This window comes from Periophthalmus magnuspinnatus, chromosome 7 (genome assembly GCF_009829125.3).
Source record: "Periophthalmus magnuspinnatus isolate fPerMag1 chromosome 7, fPerMag1.2.pri, whole genome shotgun sequence".
Classification (NCBI taxonomy): Eukaryota; Metazoa; Chordata; class Actinopteri; order Gobiiformes; family Gobiidae; genus Periophthalmus; species Periophthalmus magnuspinnatus.
The window spans coordinates 19,949,092-19,970,057 of NC_047132.1; the positions used below are offsets into that span (position 1 = coordinate 19,949,092).

At 39.3% G+C, this 20,966-nt stretch overlaps 1 protein-coding gene across 2 annotated transcripts in view; it reads right to left on the minus strand.

Moving 5' to 3' along the window:
* The window catches only part of plxna1a (plexin A1a), a 409,386-nt gene that overhangs the window by 110,164 nt on the left and 278,256 nt on the right, over positions 1–20,966 (minus strand). For both annotated transcript variants that reach the window (XM_055223304.1, XM_033969420.2), the window contains exons 10-11: positions 20,696–20,896; positions 420–516 (exon numbers count right to left, since the gene is read on the minus strand). In XM_055223304.1, coding sequence (XP_055079279.1) covers positions 420–516; positions 20,696–20,896 — 298 coding nt within the window. The remainder of the gene's footprint in view (positions 1–419; positions 517–20,695; positions 20,897–20,966) is intronic.

Genomic DNA, 20,966 nt, shown 5'->3' on the forward strand with positions numbered 1-20,966 from the left:
AAGCGCTGTTTCGCAATATCAATCCGTTCGCTCTAACTGCAGTCATTACCAACCCCATCCATCAAACTGTCAACAATGCGTTTCTCGACTTCTGCCAATCCCCTCTTCCGCATTTGTTTACGCCGCCGATTAATATTTTGTTGTGTTTTTTTTTTGGTTTTTTTTGAATATTTGTTTGCTATCATCACCAGCCATCTATCAGTCAATCGCTGCCAGCTTGGAGATAACTATAGTGTTTTGCCAAAATGGATGCCACACTTTCACCCCTATCCTCTGGTACCTGTCACAAACACAATTATGTATTTCTCGAGAAGGGTGGCAGGAATTATTACAGATGGGTAAACAGAAGGAACATTGCAATTTAATACCAGCAATATCCAAGACACAGAGATATAAAAAGGATAAGAGTAAAACAGTACCTTGGATGTTGAATGGGTTGTCGATGACGAAGTTCCCGTTCCACACCACGGAGAGGTCAACTGGGAGGTCGCTGATGTCACTTCCTTCGTAGTCGTACTGGAAAAGAGAGAAAAGGATGTTCTCGTGTTCAATAGACAGATGTAGGTGATGGTGAAAGTATTGTATCGAAGGAAAAACAAAACAAAACTGGCGTCCACAACAAGAAAAAGTCACAAAAAGAAAGCTGGATAATGAGCACTCTTTTTACACTCTTATTTCAGGTTAACCCATAACTTTTGTTCATTTCCAGATAGTCTGAAACCTGCAGATTTGCCCAAATATCCTAAACTACATCTACCAGATGGATACAGAATCATGCACGCACCTTCTTCTGTTAACAGGCTAACCACTCTGCCAGCAGGCCTTAGGAGATGACAGAAAGTATTGACAGAATATATTGGACTGGCAAAGTGCTTTGAAAGAAAAGAAAAACAACAATAAACAAACCACAACAGCTAATAATTAAAGAGAGACTGAAGAGAGAAAGACAAAATCATGGGTTTCAGAGTGATGGGAAATTAAGATTGTTTCTATAGCAATTAACAATTCAAAAACAAAGGCAAATTGCAGCTATATCAAGAAAATGTCATGTGACTTAAACTGATGAGTAAAGAAGCACAACAGGCTGACCAATACAGTCACTTTTTTTTTCATTATTGGGACTGTCTAATAACATTTTCCAAAAATAACCAATCTGATCCCAAAAGTCCTCAAAATGGTGTCAATAGCAAGAAAATGTCATGTTACTAAAGCCCATGAAGAAAGAGCCAGTATGGAGCTCAACAGACAGACAGCCCCCGGTCCCAGAACTAAATTTCCCATTCATTTTTCTCATAGACTATCTGAAAACAATCTATAACCAAAGTTTGAAAGTTTGCTCGGGGATAATCAACTATGTGGTAACTAATGACCATAAGAGCCATTTTAATAAGACCATTTTATTTCAAATCTGTTTCTGAAACTTTATAAACCGCTTAGCTATTAAAACATTTTGCTGAGTCTTAAAACTTAAAAGTTATTTTTAGATTTAAAACAATTGTGTTATGAATAGTAGTTATCACAATGCCTTTGAACTCGTAATATTTGAAATGTTCCCATCTATGGGAAAAACTAATGGAAAATTCACTTCCGAAACCGCAGCAGACTTCTACCTGGGCGGGACAGTTGAGCTCCATACACCGCTAACACAATGTAACTGTAAATGTAATGTGTAAATGTAAATGTAACTGTTTCCTGGCCAATACCAACAAAGTTTTTGTCAATGTGGGGATTATGAAAAACTCCAGATATTGTCCTAACCAATCTAAGAACAAACATGTACCGCATATTAATTAATTATTAATTAATTACATATTATTGATATTAATGTTTGGTCCTGGAATCATAGCGAGGGCCTTCTTGTTGAATGGTGACAAGGTAACGACCATTTCTTCAGCAACACCTGTCCAACTAGAGGTGACGCTAAAACCAGCAAAAACGAGCCTGATACAAAAATAATACAGTTAATTTGTGGAGCCAGTGTCTTGATGAGTGAACTGCCAATCATTCTGTCAGTCATCTTGATGTGTTATACCTCTGTATGGTGTGTGGCAGTGGTTTCACAGTCTGCAATAATCTACAGATGGGATGTCAACGTGGAGTGGGAGATGTTTGAACCCTCGTCCAGGAGTCTTTGTCAATCTTGGAGGAGACACTGTCAGGCATGAGGAATTTGATTTTTTACTGCATGGTGTTTTTGAATGCCAGAATTGAGCGAGGGTAGCGGGAAACAACTACAAACTTAATTTTCAGATCTAAATGCCAAGGAACAAATACTATTCCAACAATGGCTTGTATTTTGAAGGTGCACTGCATAACTTTTGGCGCGAGAAGATCTGCTACCTGCCATCTATGGAAATATCATTGATCTATGAGATGAGGCATCTCAAGGGGCTTTCCATAAATAAATTCAAATCTACCCAGAATGTTTCACACTGGCATTACTGGTCAGATTCATAGAGAGGCAAGAGTGTTCACCAGTGGCAAGACCAGACCTTTGTCCTGACAATATTAAGAAAAAGTAAAAATTTAACAAAATTGTTATTTAAAAATGTCACAAAAAATGTATTTACACCTAATATCTATCTTGGAATTATTCAGTTTTATTCAGGAGCGGATGGATAAGTTGATGAAACATTCTTGGCAAAGTATTGAGATCTCCATGGAGACAAGGGGGTGGCAGACCAGAAAAGTTACAAAGTGCAGCTTTACGTGAACTGAATTTTAACTGAAGTTAGCCTATAAAAAGAACTATGTCCCTACTCACTGAAAGGGACATTTTGCAACAACAGCAAATACAAAGTGCAAATACAGATAAAATATTGGAGAGCACTGTGCTGTATTTTATGAAGTATACCAAATACTAAAGGCAATTCTATGTTACAGCTATGCAAATTTGACTGTGGCAGGAAGCCAAGAACTCTTCAGTGTAGGGAAGTACATTAAGTGTAGGGAAGTACATTAAGTACTGTCACTGCTGGTTTTCCAATCTGTCCTATATTACACAAAATGTACTCTTGTAAGCTTTTAGCCATATAATGTTGTTACCTTCTCAAAAACATACCTGTAAGTGTGTTTTGTTTCATTCGCACGTGTTTGAGTAATCCTTTATCATGAGTCTGTCTACATCTCCAAAGCTCAAAATGTTCTGTTCCACCCTGTGATGTCATGTAATGGTAAGTTAACGCCGATCTTTTACCTTTAGTTCAGTAGAGATTGGCAATACCAAGACTGAAAATCAGGCCTGAAATTATCCAGATAATCTAGTGAAGGTGTATGGAGTTTAAAAACACAGTGGAGCACTTCCTGTATTACCACATGACATCACAAGATGGAACAGTGTGTTTTCCATTTGAGAGAAGAACTAAATATGCAGGGTTCTAGTGCTAAATGAACCATGAAAATAGTGAATTATAGGCCCTTTAAATTGGTTTACTGAATGTATCCAGACTCCAATTGGATGTTTTCAAATTCTGGAACATACAATAGGACAAAGGTAAGAAAATTTCACAAAAGTTTAACCTTAGAATATACATTTTGACGGGCCCTTGAACTCCCTATAACACAACAAAACTCTGCGTCAGCAACAGCAATTTTACATAGCTCCCATCTCCATTAAATACACAGGGCCCATAGAATGCTGCAATATCACCAGAAATCCATCAATACGCCACCATTTTGACACGGCAGGACAATATATTTACGGACAATAAAGCGGTATTCAAAATCATATTCGCCCCAAAATCACTGCATTTCATAGCCCTTACCGGAGCAGCAGATGGGATTCACTTGAGTGGGTATAGGACTATAGGCATAATAGAAGGTGGGGAAAGCGCTGGGCAGTGAAGGGGGAGAGGCGTCGGACACTGGCACATGCGAGAGGAGCGATTCATTTAGCCGTAAGCTAAGTGACGGCATGAGGCTAAGGAAAAGATAAGATCCGGAGCGGCGCAAAGTGAAAATGGCATTTCCAATTTGCTCCCTGACACTGTGCATTTGGAGGATGGGGCAGGACTATCCCGTATGGGCAATGGGCTTTCACAAAAACCTACTCAAACAGACAAGCACAGGGTTTTTCTGCAGGTTTGACGCAGTCCGCAGAATCAAAAATTAAATAGTGGTAAACAGGAACAAAATCAATAGTGTTGATGTGGCTGTGAAGATGCTCTTAGTTGCAAGCATTATGAAAGATGGAGTAGGTGGTTGTATCAGACTGGATTTATGAAATTTACATGTGTGACGCGTTTTATCACGTTAAATAAAAGAATAAAATGCACAGAGTTTACCGCACATGTCAATCCAGTTTACTTCGAAAACTATGGAGATGTTCATGTTTAGTAAGCAGAGAACTGTTTGAACCAGGAATGTACAAGAACTGAACCAGGACTAAACAAGGACTAAATAGGAATCTGATTACCAAATCTGAATCAGGACTGAGGCAAGACTAAGCCAGGACTCTGCTTTCAGTTAGGCTCATAGTGAGCAGAAAGAAACAGACTACACAGGACAACCACAGGATTAGAGACATTACAATCCTATATTTCAATGTAAAAATAATAAAATAGGTTAATACTGATTATTAACAAGTTGCTTTTTCTTTAAAAAAACAACAAAACAAAACAAAAACAACTTGTTATATTGTTATTTGACATTTGTACATTTGTGTGCAAAATGCAATAAAAAATTGTAATCGCTGCCCAGCTCTAGTTTTTTTGTTATTTGATGGTTTTGAAGTTAGACTTACGGAAGCAAGTTGAATGTAGTGTGACTTAGAAATTTCAAGATGTGCTGAGGCATGTCAAAAATTCTGTATACTTTAGGAAGAAACAAACCAAGTTGTCAGTGTGCCATCCTACGTTTGAAACAAATGACTGTTTTCTATTGATTGCATAATACTGTATTAAGTAGTCAGTCTAGACAAAGAGAGATCAATATAACCACCAACCAGTGTTGCAGGTTTAATCTTGCATTACACAGAACAGTATGGGACCATATAGACAAAACTCAACTTCTTGGCAAGAAATATGATCGGCCACAAGGGAGAGCTATGACTGTTAAGAGGTATCAACAACCTCTACTATAACCTGAGAAGAATTAAAGACACTGTCTATGCTAGTAGACTCAATCATAGAAAGTCATTAACAATCCTAAATGTAATTAATTTAAATTCACCATTCCAACAAAAAATATGTGCACATTTCAACTTGGTTTAATTATGATTGAAGCGACTGTATGTAATTTTCTGGAGTTAGTTATAATTAGTAATATGTACATATTAGACGTTTATATTTAGTATGAACCAGGAATCAAAGCCCAAAAGGCAGTATGGTTTCTGAAAGACCTAATTGTTTTAGAATCCATTATCTCCTAACAGAATAGGAGACTTGTAGCTTCTCTGTGGAGTCAGTAAAGTCTTTGATTAAACATGGGAATTGCAGGAGGTCAGTTGGTTAATACCGGGCACAGCTCCAGGAGAGAGTGGGACCTAACCACAACACTCTCCATCTCCACAATGCCATGATTTACTGGTGCCACTTCTTCCCACCACTCTAGCCTGACCCCTCACATGAGCTGTACGCAGTTAGGCCTATTAGCATCTCCCCCGCAGCCCACCGCCTCGGGCCCCAAGTGCCAGGGCACACCACAACACAGTCTCTGCGGTATGCCCCCCCATTAAAGTTTAAGGGTTTGGAGTGTTCGGGTGTCCGGTGAACACTGGGTGAGTTTGTTTTCTGTCACTGGCTGTGCCCACTGCTGAAGCCACTTCATGCTTTATTCATCGTATTGTGTCACACGGTATAGGCTCGCAGACAGGGGGCGCCGAAGGACAGCATGTCACGACTACTTAGGACAGTACCCACTCCGAACAGATGTGAGGGATATGATCGGCCATAAGGGAATGCTGTGAGTTGCTAGAGCTATCCACATCCTCTATTATGTATTGAGAAGAATTAAATATGCTGTGTCTATGCTCGTGACTCTATAATAGAAAGTTATTAGTCAAATTAAAAGTTAAAGTGGGACTAAACACCTCCTCCAAACTCCTTCCACAACCACATTTCAGAGAGTGAGGGGGAGATGTGGGGTTTGTAGTTATAAGCAACACTGTGATTGGTCTCGCAGGCATCCACATTTCAAACTCCGCAGCCAGATGTTTGCAATCAGAACCAGCTGGCTGTACTCAGGGAAGTCATGTGTGATGTCGTGTAGTACTTGAAATCATAGTGGCCACTGGGAGCTGCATATACAAGTTGTTTAGTTCCAATTGAAGCAAAATTCACCGTGTAAACAATGTATGTGCACAGTTAAACCTTTGTAATTATATTTAATAGTCACTGTCTCATTACGGTACTACAACATTCACATATTAGACAATTGTGTTCTGTATTAATCAGGTGGTAGAGCCCAAAAGGCGGTCTAGTTTCTGAAAGACCTAATTGTTCTGGAATCCATTATCTCCAAACAGATTAGCACACTTGTAGCTTCTCTGTGGAGTCAGTAGAGTCTTTGATTAAACATGGGGATCAAGGGAGGTCAGTTGGTTGGATGCTTTGTTCATAGCGTCACACGGCACGGGCTCGCAGACAGGGGGCGCAGGAGGACAGCAGCCACAATGCGTCACAGCCACTCGCCCTGGGACAGTCCCGGCTCAGAGCGGATTTAAGAGGATTTGGGGATGTGAGAAAGAAAAAAGGGAGGACACTGGAGGAGTAAAGCGGAATTATGGGAGAATGTGAGGTAACGTGAGGATGGGGCACTTAGTAATACATTGTTTTGAAGTGTGGGGTTGTCTAATGGAGGCAATTTCGACTTTGTTTTGATCGCATTTGTGGTAAATCTGAACCATTGTGGGACCACTCCTGGAAGTGCTTTACAGTTATGCATATTTTACAATGTCAAGAACAAAAGCGAGAAATTTGAATTATATCAAGCAGAGAGTCAAAATATCTAAACTTTTTAACGTTGTTTCATTGTGTATGTTGTTTTTCTCTTTGCACTTTTTCACTTATCATGATGAATGTTTCCAATTAGTAAAGCCAGATGTTTCTTTGTTTTCTTCAAGATTAAAATTCCATTGTCCTGTGATCATTCAAAAAAATCTATTCTTTCTTGAAAATCTTTATCGAAAGGTGCATTTTGATACTTTTTCTGGTTTTGGGTGCACCACCTGCTTGTTTCCATGGAGATGTTATTGCTTTGCCTAGAATGATCCATGGCACGGCAGTAAAGGCTCTATATTACACTATTTTCTGATCTATGTTATAATGTTGTTTCCTCATCATAAATACTGTATACCTGGAGATGTGTTGTTTTTTTTGTTTGTTTTTTTTTTTTCCATTCACACGTTTAAACTACAAACCCTGCATATTTAGGCTAAGTTCTTCTCTCAAAAAGTGACGTGACATCACCTTGAGATGTAGACAGACTTGTAATAAAGGATTACTCAAACAAGTGTGTATAAAACAAAACACAACTCCAGGTCTGTTTTTGAGGAAGTCACTGCATGTCAATATGGCTTAAAGCTCACTAGAGACATTTTTTCGTTTAAACACATTTATCTCCTAGGGGATAAATGTGACCTATATGCCACGGGGCCAAGTTACATGTCAGATCTGTGGAGACAATCCCACTAACAGTAAGAATGCATTTTTTTCAAGGTATTTTTGAGTCACAAAACACCTATAGTGCAATAAAAGCTAGTTAATGCCATAGTGGAACATTCCAGTCAAAGCAGTAAACATTTCTATCGAGTCAAGCAGGCGTCAAGTTTCAATGTAACTTCAATTTTTGACTTTAACTTTTTCAAAAATATCAAAACAAATTCTTGGAAACTATACTTAGCATAACATAACAGCATAATTGTTTACTATGATCAAATATGGCCGACACCGCACAACACCAAAACACTATGCCATTTACATCTTACTCCTAATAGTATGTCATTATACAGTCTCCTTTCCTATGTAACATACAGAAACACTGTGTCTCATCTGACCTTTGACCTCTCAGTCTGGTCTGCTGCTGTCCACGCCACTCTCCCCACTGCTCCCCCTAGAGGCCAGCCCACACCTCACCCCCCCTGGAGAGACCGCATATGAGTAATCAGACTCATTACTGCAGCCTCTGGTCAGATCCTCTGTGTCCTGCATGTAATTAATCTACCTGAGCAGGGACTGCTGCAGAGGGTGTCCCTAGGGTCTGCGGACCAGGGACAGACCAGGGACAGAGGAGAGACAAAGGCGAGAGAGAGGAGAGGAGGGGGGAGAGGGCAACGCAATGGGTAATGTAGAATCTGCAGTTTGTATGGAATAAATCAAGTATAATTAAACATGTGAAATAACTACAGAGAGATATTTATGAGGCAATCTGATGATAACTTTGCAGTGCATCTCAGCAGTTTGGGCTTTGGTTGGGTTATCTGTGACCTGTCTACAATTGTGCTATTGCTATGTTAGACTTATGCTTTCGAATATATCTTCTGAGTAGAAATTGTGAAATACTAATTTAAAGGTGCATTATAACTTTTCTGGTGAATGAACCACCATTGTCTCCATGGAGATGTTCTTGCTTTGCTTGGGATTTTCCACAGTATGGTATTAAACCCAACTGTCTTGCATTTATTGAATCATGGGTGTTTTATCAGGCCAAATTACCTTGAATAAACAGGAATGAGGAATGTCGCCTCTCCACAGATCTAAACTGTATCTTGGCCTGGTGGTGGTACCTGCTTGTCTCCATGGAGATGAGTATGGAACACTGACACAGAAACAAGGGCTATGTCCGAATGTCCACACTATTTCGGAGTTAGAGCACTAATTAGGGGTCACGCCATTTTTAGTGGTGTCCCAATGTCCAGTTGATGAAAAAGTAGTGCACTCAAAATTTCCTACAATGCACCTTGAAAAGTAGCGGGCATCAGTGGTCCCTAGAGCGGTCTTTAATTGGACACAATGCGACTGAATGAAAGCAGATAGAAGTGCTGTTTTATCAAACTGTTGGTCCTGATTATGAATAAAACACTATTAAATACACTATTAAGTATGGTGTAAAGTTGCTAACGGTGGCAGCTTACCTTGGCTCCACATTTCAGATAAAAAAGTGAATAATCCAATCAGTTTACATGACCCTCAAAAAATTGTATTATTGTTATTAGTCCATAAATATTTGTGTGCCAGTCGGATCAATATTTATTACAGAAATCAAATTAAATTTTTGTTTAGCCTAGATGCCAGAATCACATGACCCGAATGTAGCTGTGTGTCCAAAGTGCTCTATGAATAAGTGTATTATATAGTCTGCTACACGCTGCGCAGCAAATGAGGGGTTAGAGACTGGGGTGAACATTTAGAAATAACAGACGCTACACTAGAAAAGTTACATAGTGCACCTTTAACTTAAATGGTTTTATTTATTTATTTAGAATATTAAAAGTGAATATAGCTACAGGCCATTGTGTTTTCAGGCCTTAAATAGCAGAGATACGTCCCTCTCCAAGTGCAAAGGAAGGCGTTTCCTTCTACTTTTCAAGAACACTTCTTGACAGCCCATCCAAAAGTAAATCCTCATAGCATTTAGGTAGAACTTTTGGAGAAAGCCAGAGGACGACATGAGTGGAGTTTGGATTAGAGGACAAAAAGACAGCAAAACATAGAACACAGAGGAGGCTTAAAATGGGACAAAAAGTGGAGGACAGCCGAACGAGAGAGAAGAGGAGATAAGGGAGGAGGGGCTAGCAAAGAGGACGAGTGTGTGGAGGGGAGAAAGAGAGAGAGTGAAAAAGTACAAGGTGAGCACAAAGCCGTCCCTGGCCTCATTACAGTAACACCGGCACGGCGTTCCATCCGTTATCTCCGCACTCTCCCGCTACACCCGGGTGTCTCCGCGGACCTGGGGGCGAGAGACATGCACATGCACCGGGAGGGAGGGAGAGAGAGAGAGAGGAAAGTGCCAACAGTGCGGACAGAGAAAGCAGCTGCTGAGGGGGGGAGGGGGATTGGGGTTGGGGTGGGGGGGTACATGTATGTGCAGGTCACCTCAGTGTAATTAGTCATGTTGAAGGATACATACACCCGGGTGGAGGTAAAAATACTGCAGACTTGGGCACATGTAGTATATATAGTGCCGGTGTGTGTCGACACGGTTCACTTTGAGGAGGATGTGGAAACTAGGTGCCTTCACTTTGTCCATGCTTTTTCCATGTTGACGGTCGCCTTTGACTAGATGTGAACAGTATGGCAGTTTGAGTTGGCGCAGTTAACAAATCGCAATTGCAAATACTTTTCGGAAAAATCCCATTTACATTTTTGCCAGAATTGTGCAGCCCTATCTATGACTATCCCCTTGTCTCAGGAGGATTAAGGTTTTATTCCCACACTGGTTTTCTGAATGCCATTTCTTCCATATCTGTAATGTTTCGCTGGGGAGTTATTATTAGATGCAAAAAAAAAATATATTTGCATGTCTTGGCAGTACTTGAGAGTTTGAAAAAAGTCCTATCTGTTGGCACATTGAACATTAAGAGGTAATTTGCCCAAGCCCGTTATTTCTAAAAATATATGTTACCGCAAGGGGGCTACTGCAAAGGGGCTTAAAAAATACATCAGTGATGAGATATCGAACTATATTAGATTGGGACCCAATTTTTATCACCTTGTACATTGCTTGCTGTATGCCTTTCATGTCACCCTCAAAAAACAAATCCCTACCTAACAAAGCGTTCGGGGAATAAAAATGTATGTATGAGCTCAGCTGTGGTCAATTAAATAGAACTAGCATCCAACTTACATTCTAACAGTTTTAAAATGAAAATCCTATGTCTCGGCCTGTGTATTTGCTGGGCTCTCCAAGGAGAAGTGGGTAATATTGATTACCTGGTTACCGTGACAACTGTCAGTTAGTGTGATATATGGACGGACAGTGACTGATGGGTAAGAGAACCAACTGCCAACATCTTCAAGCCAGAGCCCACACTGAACTTCCAACAGTCCAGCGAAGGCTCTTAGCACAGGTGGAAAGTAGTGTAAAGCAAGTAGATAGGGTAATTATACTTTTTGGAGTAGATGTTTGAACTGGTATATGCATTGTAATTGAGGATAATTCTACCTGTATATCCCTATACTGTAACAGTACAGGTTCCAATCATCTCAATTCACAGTGTTCCCACCACTGTTTCTGCTCCTCTCTAAATCTACAAACACACAGAACAACACCTAAACACTAGCTCTGATTAGCCAAAGCTTTGAGAATAATTGGAATGTGGTTTAAAACAACTTCATTTGGTGTTAAATACGTCAAGGTTGTATAAAATAGTTATCTAAAGTATTAAAATGTACTTAGTAACTAGTACTTTGAGTAGTAAGTTGAATGTGTACTCTTTATTTATTTTAGTAACATTTTAGGTGACAGTAGCTCAGTGTTCCTGCTTTTGACATCAATGGAAAATATTGGTTGAGCGGTCGGATTCACTGACCCATAGGTCGGTGGTGCGATTTTAGCCCCCACATATGAACGCTGTCGTTGTGGCGTTGGGCAAGACACTTAATTCACCTTGCCCCCAGTGTCTGTGTACACTGTATGAATGTGTGTGAACGGGTGAGTGGTTCCTTGATATAAAGCACTTTGAGTGCCTTGAAGGTGGAAAAGTGCTATATAAAAATGTGACCATTTACCGTGACCATATTGGTAGCATGCTTGTATTTATAATTGGGTACATTTTAGCCACGTAACTACAAATTTCCAGTACTCTTTCCATCACTACTAGCTGAACCAGGCACTTTTAACTCATGTGTTGTTATTTTGGTAAATTACTTATTGTACTGTTTGTTAATGATTCATTACTAAAACGCTACCCTGTTTCTTTTTGGTTTTTAGTTCACTACAGCATATTTTGTAACGTCCAAGCCCAAAATTATTGTAGTAAAAAAGAACTTGGGACTATGGCCAAAAACGCTTATACATGCATATTCTGAATCCTGCTTACAATTGCAATTCCACATATGTATGACCATTTTCTGCTTAAACAAAGAAACTGGACCACATTCTAATTCCATGCAAACACCACAATTTTAAGTGTACCCCTGCATATTTTTATCAATGCATTAGCAAAAAGCTAGTCTCGCCCAATTTGCGCTTGTGGAACGGTAGTGTAGTATATGAGAAAAAAACCTTGCGTGTAATAAATCATGTAAAGCAGGTTGGCTAGCTGCTTGTTGCTGATGCGACACTCTCCGTCTGCTCCACATGATTAGGGAGAGCTTCGTGTGGAGAATCCCCATATGTCTGCGGCTTGTTGGGGCCCCGGATTCCTGGGGGACTTGCCTGGGACAGTCCCGGAACATCGCAGCGGGTACCCGGCGTGCTAAGGCAGGGCTAGCGTATGGAGCTCCCCGGAGGGTTCTTGAGAGTCTTTGGTGAGTTTTGGGAGAAACTAGCTAACGCGCCGGCCGACAGTAAGATGGAGAGGATGAGTGTGCATGTAGCGGAGGAGCTAATTTTCGCAGTGATTTATGGCGCTGTGCTGGCCCCAGCTGTGATACATGTATACACAGAGAGGGGAGGATGAATAGACAGGGCCAGACGCTCAATCATCCATGTTTACTGTTAACAGCTTCTTCCCTATATTACTGTTACTAATTTAAATACACCATTTATTATGTCTAAGTAGTCCCTTTACAGTATTTTTGTATACAAGCTAATACTGTACAATGCGATGATGCTAATTGCTAATGACAGTTGAAGACTTAATGCACTATTTATAGTAAAATAGATGGCTTTAAATGTTGTGACACAATTGGTATTGTAAGACAGAGCCAGATATTTCTAGAATAACACTAATTGATCATATGCATCTCACAGTCATTCTTGGATATCCACGGAGCGAAATAAAATGATTAAAGTAATTAAGATCACAAAGGCTCCACTGAGTCAAGAAATAATGGCCTTCATTTGTGAATGAAAAGTCACCTGACAAAAACCTCCAAACACGATTTGCGGGAATACTGATGTCATGTTGTTGAGTCCAATTTATTGATTTATTTAAAGCTGTGTAAAAAAAAAAACACACACACTAAAATAAAATCACAAAAATCTGTTGATATTATACTGAAAAACCTAAGAAAATATGTGTCCATACTCTGAACAGGCTTGCATCTCCACAAACCTATCTCTTGTTTCGCCTGGATGAGGACCTCCTCCTGCTTGTCTCCATGGAAATAGTACTCCACACTACAGCATAAAACATCTATCTAGGTCCATGGAGAATGTTCCCAAGTATGGTTTTGACTTTCTATTTCCATGGAATCATGCAGGTGAAGGTTACATGGTGTTGCTTTACATTCAAGCGTACTGTTACTCCACATCGTTTCATAAATCCAGCACAAGTAAAATCACAGCTTCCAAACAAACACATCCACCTTTCCAGTCGTACATCCATTGACTCCAACACTTGTCCCCAAAATGAACCACACTTTTTTGACCTCCTGCTTACACTCTACATTTGCTTTTAAGAGATAATAACTTCTCTCATCTTCTCATTCAAAACACGCACCTGTTTTCTTCACCCCTTTTTGCACAGTTAATTCCCCCCTACCGCGTCTCTTCCTCCTCGTCTTCCTCGTTCTCTGCCTCATCATTGTTTGCTTCTTTAATTCCCTCTTCTCCTCTCTCCTCAGCCTCTCCTCTTTCTCTGTCTCGTTTCTGGCCGTTCCCCGGGTGTGTGTTTGTCTGTCAGTCGACTACACTGCTGCAATTCATCATCATTTTATCTACAGCTCCCTTAATTGGATGGTACCGGGGTCCCACCTGAGGAGAGGCAGCCCCACCAGCAGCTGCCGAGTCTGGCTTATTTACCGTCTCTGCCTGCCTCCCGTCAAGCTAGAATTTGGGTTTCTGGAGAAGATTAAAACACAGTGAGGAGTGGACTAATGGGTGTACGATTGGATGAGAAGGGTATAAAGATAGATTTGCTGAAGAGTCTGCCTGAATCAGCATCTTTGAGCAGCAGAAATAGATATAATAATGAGAGAGCCGGGTTTCAATTTGCACTCTCCGTATGTTATTCAATTCACCAGAAGACGCGATATATAGGCGCCATTACATTTTAATATATGTTTTGCTGGTACCTTCTTTTACTTTCCTCTCATATTTTTGGGTGGTATTAATAAAACTTTGCAACAAACGGAAAGTCCAGACTGCTTTAGGTCTTATAGTTGCTGGTAGGGTTGTCAAAAGTATCAAAAATCAGATACTAATCGATATTAAAACTAGTACCAAAACTAGATACTCATTTGAGCAAGTATCAATACTAAAACGGCACATTCACAGGACAGAAATGAGCCTTTCCGAATGATCTTGAGCTCTATCAGGAGTATAAGACAACACAGACTTGTATATACGCCCATGGATCACTATAGAACCTACCTGGACGACAGAGATATTAAACAGATATACACCTACATGATAATATGATTTAATGTTGAAAATAACCTTCTATTGTCTAATTAGTGTTTTTATTATCATGATATCAGAATCAGTATTGAGTATCGAGTCTATACCTTATATAGAAATAGAGTTGCAGTCACTCACATTGCTCCAAACGATAATTTAGCGTATTAAGTGCTTGCCAGCGTTGCCACCTTGGTTTTGTGAGTTCACTTCCTGGCCAAGTCTCAAGAGGGTCTATCCGAATCAGCATCTTTGAGCAGCAGAAGCAGTTAAAATAATGAGAGGACCGGATTTCAATTTGCACTGCCCATATGTTATTCAATTCACCAGAAGAAGAATATATAGGCACCATTACGTTTTAATACATGTTTTGCTGGTAGCTTCTTTTACTTTCCTCTCTTGTTTTTTGTAATGGAATGGGGCGACAGTAACTCGTAGCAGAGTATTTGTCCACTCATCTGAAGGTTGCCGGTTCGCATCCTTCATCCTTAAATATAAGCTATGATAAAATAAAAATAAGGGCATGCATTAAATAAGGTAAATAAAAATCGTCTTTGAAATGCAATAAAAAATATACAGTATGGGCAGAACAACAGTGCAATAGATCCATTATAGTTGTTCAAAGTGACAGTGACAGGTGTTATAAAGAGGTGATATTGATGTACTTATGCTACAAACAGCAGGTCCACAGTGCTGTCTTGGCTCTTACAGTTGGACTGCCTCCAATCACTAACACTGCTCCTAACTGGACTTTGCATAATGATAATGTTGCGGTGTAGGGGTTTAGGGCATCCCACATATGTGCTTCTGCTACCATGGTTTTTTTAGGTTCACGTCCTGGCCTAAACTGTTTGCCGAATGTCTCTACCCTCTCTCTCCCCACTTTTAATGCCACAACTGTCCTGTCAAATTACCGTAAATCTTCCTGCTAGACAATCTTAAAGCAGACCTATGATGCAAAAATTGACTTTTTAGAGCTTTTAACCATGTTATAGATGTTTCCCCTCACCGTGTACTCACTCAAAGTTGGTTTTGGAGTGATTTGTGCCGGTTTCATCTGTAAATTCAGTGATTTCTGCAGAAATTTCAAATATAAATGTGATTTGTACACCAGCACTATTTTGTGTTTATGCTGTCTACAAGCAATTTCAAGTCAGACAGCTATCAAGATCTATTTTATCAGCGATGTTTAAAGTTTGTAGACAGCATGTGGCATTGGCAGGTATCTCTCAAACATTTCTCATTAGTTTACTTGGAATGAGTCAATATGGATTCCAATATCACAAGCTCTGTGACTCATATACCAAATTATGTCTGTGTTTACTTCCAAATAAGTTCTGTTTCTGTCATTTTTATTTGTTGGAAAACATATTTTTCCTCTAAACTGATACCTTGAAATGTCTTGGTACAAATTAAAAGGGTGTGCCATACACCCATTTGAAACCTTGCCTATTTTGGCATGGTTTTTTTTCAAACTGTACATGCTCAGATACTTTGGTGTAAAGTGATATTTGTTTGACCAAATCTATTCTTGGAATATAAACTTCTTAACTGATAAATACAGAAAATGATGTATTTAAACTGTTAATAAATGTTAGAAGAACAGAATAAAATCATAAGTCATCATCTTTGTAAGTAAAATGGGTAATTTTGACAATTATGTCAAATACGATTGTTTTTGTTTCTATTACTAAGAATAAATCCACTTAAGTTGAGTAATAGTTGTAGCTACAGGTAGACCTGTCATGATAATTACTATATCAACTTATCGTTCAGTACATGATAGTTGGAACAACTATGGGGTTGATATTTATAGTAGGTACTTTTTTGTAGTAGTAGCGAGGGACTTTTAGTTAACTTTTGCACTTTTCTGAAGATTTCAGCTGTAGAGAGATTCATAAATAACTTTTACACTCATTAAGTGTTTCATCTATTTATTGCAGCTCATGTTAGGTGACAATACTGCAAATATAGAATAGTCATTTTGGTGAAATCCTGCTTAATGTTTTATTGTGTCAGTGGTATAATAGCATTCAATGTTAATCTTTATCATGTATATTTTCATCAGCAATATATTGTAGTTCAAAATGTGTTATTGGCCTAGCTGCAGCAGACAGAAGACATAATAAACACACTTAAAAGAGTTAAACAAGTTCCATTTTACAAGTGCAAAATCTAATCAGGCGCCAAATTGGGCAGTAGGGGTCTGTCATTTGTTAAAAGAGGAGAGGGGGTATTACACTTCTATGGGGTATTATTTGCTAACACAAGTTTGGATCACCATGTCACCTTCTACTGATTTGAAAGTATTCACCGAAATCAACATAATAAAAAGTTTCATTAGTTTCAGTTTTGTGTCGCTCGCTGTACTGCGAGGGGAGGGCAGAGACAGGAGAGACCGTGTGGTGGGAGCGTGGGGAGCGCTGATACTACATCTAAAAATAAACAAAATTAAAATAAGAAAACCTTTATTTTTTCTTCGTCTACACGTCCTCAGCATCCATTTTTAGGATGCATTGACCAGACAAGACTTTCTTGAAGGTCTAAATCCACAATACAAATTATAGATTGATGTTAAATACTGTCTGTCCATACTTGATTTGGCTATTTTCCTGTCTTTGTAAATGCTAATTTTGCAGCACTTTCTTGCCCTTTGTTCATTGTGCTCCAAGTCGCCGGTCACTGATGAGACAAGTCCGGAAAGCTGTTATTATACATGAAAATCTCTTTTGCATTTCAGACGCTAAATATGTGCAAATTACCTTTCCGAATGTGCACAAAAGAACTGTAGGAGCCATCATTAAGATTGGGACGAAGGGCTAATAATGTGCCCTCAAAACTGTTTTAATGTCAGAGAGTTTCCAAATGACTGGACTTTTTGGAGCGACTGGGGACAGCAGACAGGGATTAAAAAGTTAGAACAGTATGGGTCAGGTTAACGGTTGCGAAATTATGAAGTTGAAAATAATAACTCTTAAATTCATTATTTTTTGGCCATTTTAATTTTACCATTTATATTTTGGGATGGGGAGAGAATTTACGAATATGAGGCTACTCCACTAGCCCTAGAATGAAACCTGACCAACTTGTAATGACCCAGGCATAGGACAATTGCTTTTGAAAAGTGACACTCTTGATGAGCAAGTAGAAATACATTACGCTCAGTGAAGCTGCCTGTTATAAGACAATATGTTTAGATCATCGTAAGTATGCTGTGCTTTGAGTCTTATTTACAATTTGGTCCTTGAACCGGATTTAGTGCTTAACAAAAGAAATTTTTTTTTTTTTTTTTTTTTTTTTTTCACAAAGTGCACACAGATTTGACTTTAATTGTGCCCTAGTTAAAACTGGATGTAAAAATATGTTACTCTTAAAGAAGACTTATTGTGGTTGTGTCTGCTATATAGTCGTAATCTATGACATGGATCATTATGTTATAATTTACGCATTTTAAATAACAGTATTCATCTAAAACAACTTAATAAAATAAACAAGTCGGCTGACTTCCGTGTTCAAAAACTGCGGTGCCCAATGGGAGCAGATGTCAGTGTAAATGTCAACACAACAAAGAGTTGTGTGGCTGTCGGCCCCCATTATGGATAGCTGCAAATGACACTAGTGAGAAGCAGATTTTTTTTTCATTTGTGCCAAAATCATTATGCTGCTGAACTCTACGCGTATCATTTATTAAGAAAATAAAATTAGTAAGTAAAAGAAGTACAAAGCAGTGGCCGTTTGCCGGTGAAAACGGGGATTGATCAGCAATACGGATTCTTGAAAATAAAATATTGCTCAATCATGCACAAGTCACCCCAAATACAACATTACATTAGAAGTAGAAGTATAACATTGTTAACAGCTCTGTAAAACCGATTTTACAGAATATGTCTGCTTTATTCTGCTAACTTTTTCTTGTTGGGTATTAGCTGTTAGCATCCTCACAATTTCACTTTCCTTATGAGCTTTCTTTCCAATTTTACACTAGACTAACTAGGGTGTTCAGCACCTGCTGGTTTTAGTGAATAAGTTATAGAAGTTATTTCCACTTTTAAGTCAATCAACGCCCTTTACAACAAGGAACCACTCAGCTATTCACTCAGACATTCATACAGGCAGTGTAGGCAGACATTGAGGGCAAGGTGGGTTGTCTTGCCTGAGGACACAACAACAGTAGTCATCTGTGTGAGCTGGATCACTCTACCAATGATGCTTAAGTAAAGAGCAGGTTTTGAAGCGCCAATTTTTGGATCAGAGGACGAACACTCTGCGAACTGATCTACCATCACCCAAAGTACATCATCAGGTCAAGTTGCAGGATATAAATCTAAGATATACATTCAGTGGAAAGCAAGGGCATCTCCATGGAGACAAGCAGGTGATGGATCCTCCACTAGACAAGTTACATAGTGCACCTTTTACTGAACCATGTCAATTTACCCTGCACTTACAACGGAATAGGTGGATGTTCTGATAAATAATTCAAATGCAACATATAGACACTATTAGCTTGAGCCTGCTGATTCATGCTAATCACACATGCTAAGTAAGTCATAATTGTTGCATTTAAAATGTCTTCCACTGCCTGACTCCCTGATTGGGTCCAGGAAATTAACATTGGTAAATTGGAATTGCTACATATTAGCGTTGACAGCTTGATTGAAAGCTAAAGGGTAAAGCTGCACAGAATAGCTGGGAGTTTGTACGTGTGGTCGTTCATCTTATTTCCTCAAGCGTTCATTATTCACACTGTAAAGGTTACAATAGGAGTTAAACTGGTGGAGGCGGACTGGATTGGACTTGGATTTAGTGATTAGTTACAGTTGAAGATGTAGTTAAAGAGCACTGTTAAGACATGAATTTTATCTCTTCAGATGTATTAGCTTAGGTAGAAGATATTCAAATAGTTTAATAATTGAACTGATATAGGATTAGGTCTGTCACCATAATAACTATATCGACTTATCGTTCAATATATGAAAGCTGGAACCATATTTTTGGGGGTCAATATTTATCGTGTGGACATTTTTGGTTTTGGTTTGGTTTTTCTTTTGTGATTTAAATCTGCCCCTGGGTTATTGTGTCAGTGGCATAAACTATTTTCAGTATTATTGTTTAGCATCAATATTTACTTCAGCAATATATCGCACTTCAAAATTTGTTATCGTGACAGGCCTATATTTGATTCCTAGTAATTTCCTTGTTTATGACAGTGTCTATATTGCAGGTAATCACGCAGTCTCTCCAACAGTTGCACCAAGCTACCTACTTTCGGTGAAGTGTCTTCCCTAGTGGCTCATATACCAAATTTGGGCTATGATTTACTTCTAAGTAAGTTCAATTTCCTTCATTTTTATTTCTTGAAACTACTAAACTTGAAAACATACTTTGAAAGTTCTTGGTACAAATTTAAAAGTGTGCCATAAGTTCATTTGGAACCATACTCAGTTTGGCATGGTTTTGGGCAAATGGTGCACTGAATTCAAGAGACGTCTGATAGCATACTGTGGAACATTTCAGGCAAAGCAATAGCATCTCCATGGAGACAAGCAGCTAGTGGACCAAGTTACATAGTGCAACTTTAACTCACAGTAGCTCAAGCCAAGACAGCATGACTACTTACGTATTTGTCCCCATTTTAAAAACCTATGCATCTCAACCATATTACAATAACATTCAAGGGACTCTACTACTTTGTTTTCTATGTTATACAGTTGTGTCCTCATCAAAAACATGCCCCGGAATTGTGTTTTGTTTCATTCACACGTTTACGCTGAGTTCATCTTTTGAACAGAAAATTCTTTGTTCCACCTTGTGATGTCATGTGGTAAAACATGAAATGTCCACTGTGTTTTTAAACTCCATACACGTTCACTAGAATCATTTAGATAATGTCAGTCCTGAAATTGCCAATCTCTATTAAACAAAAGGTAAAAGGAGCTGTTACCTTGAAAACTACCACTTCATGGCATCACAAATGTGGAACAGAGCACTTTGAGCTTTGGAGATGCAGACAGAATAATAATAAAGGGTTACTCAAACATGTATGAATGAAACAAAACACAACTGCAGGTATGTTTTTGAGGAGGTAACAACATTATAACATGGGTTAAAGTTCAGAAGAGTCCAGTTTGTGTAATATAGGACCATTAACTACAAAAAGAACCAACTTGATGTGGCTATGTTTGAGGCTACCCTTTTCCTGTATTACCCAAGCTCTACTCTAACATACAAGCTTGTGTGACTTTCCAGGCCTTACCGTGGTCTTCTGACACTGGATGCTGGTGCTGTTGAATCGGAGCGCTGGCACACTATGGCTGCTCCCCTGGATGTGGAAGATGCATTCGTAGTTCCTCTGACCAGACTGGGGTTGGGGGAGGTTCTGGGCCAGCAGAGTGATGGGGCGCATGACTCCGGCCGGGATGTAGATCTGTGTGGAGGGCAGGATCTGAGGACACTCCTGTGAATAAAACAAACGCACCGCTCAGGATTCTGCACCAAAGAGGAGCCACGTAGGGGTCTTTGCAGGG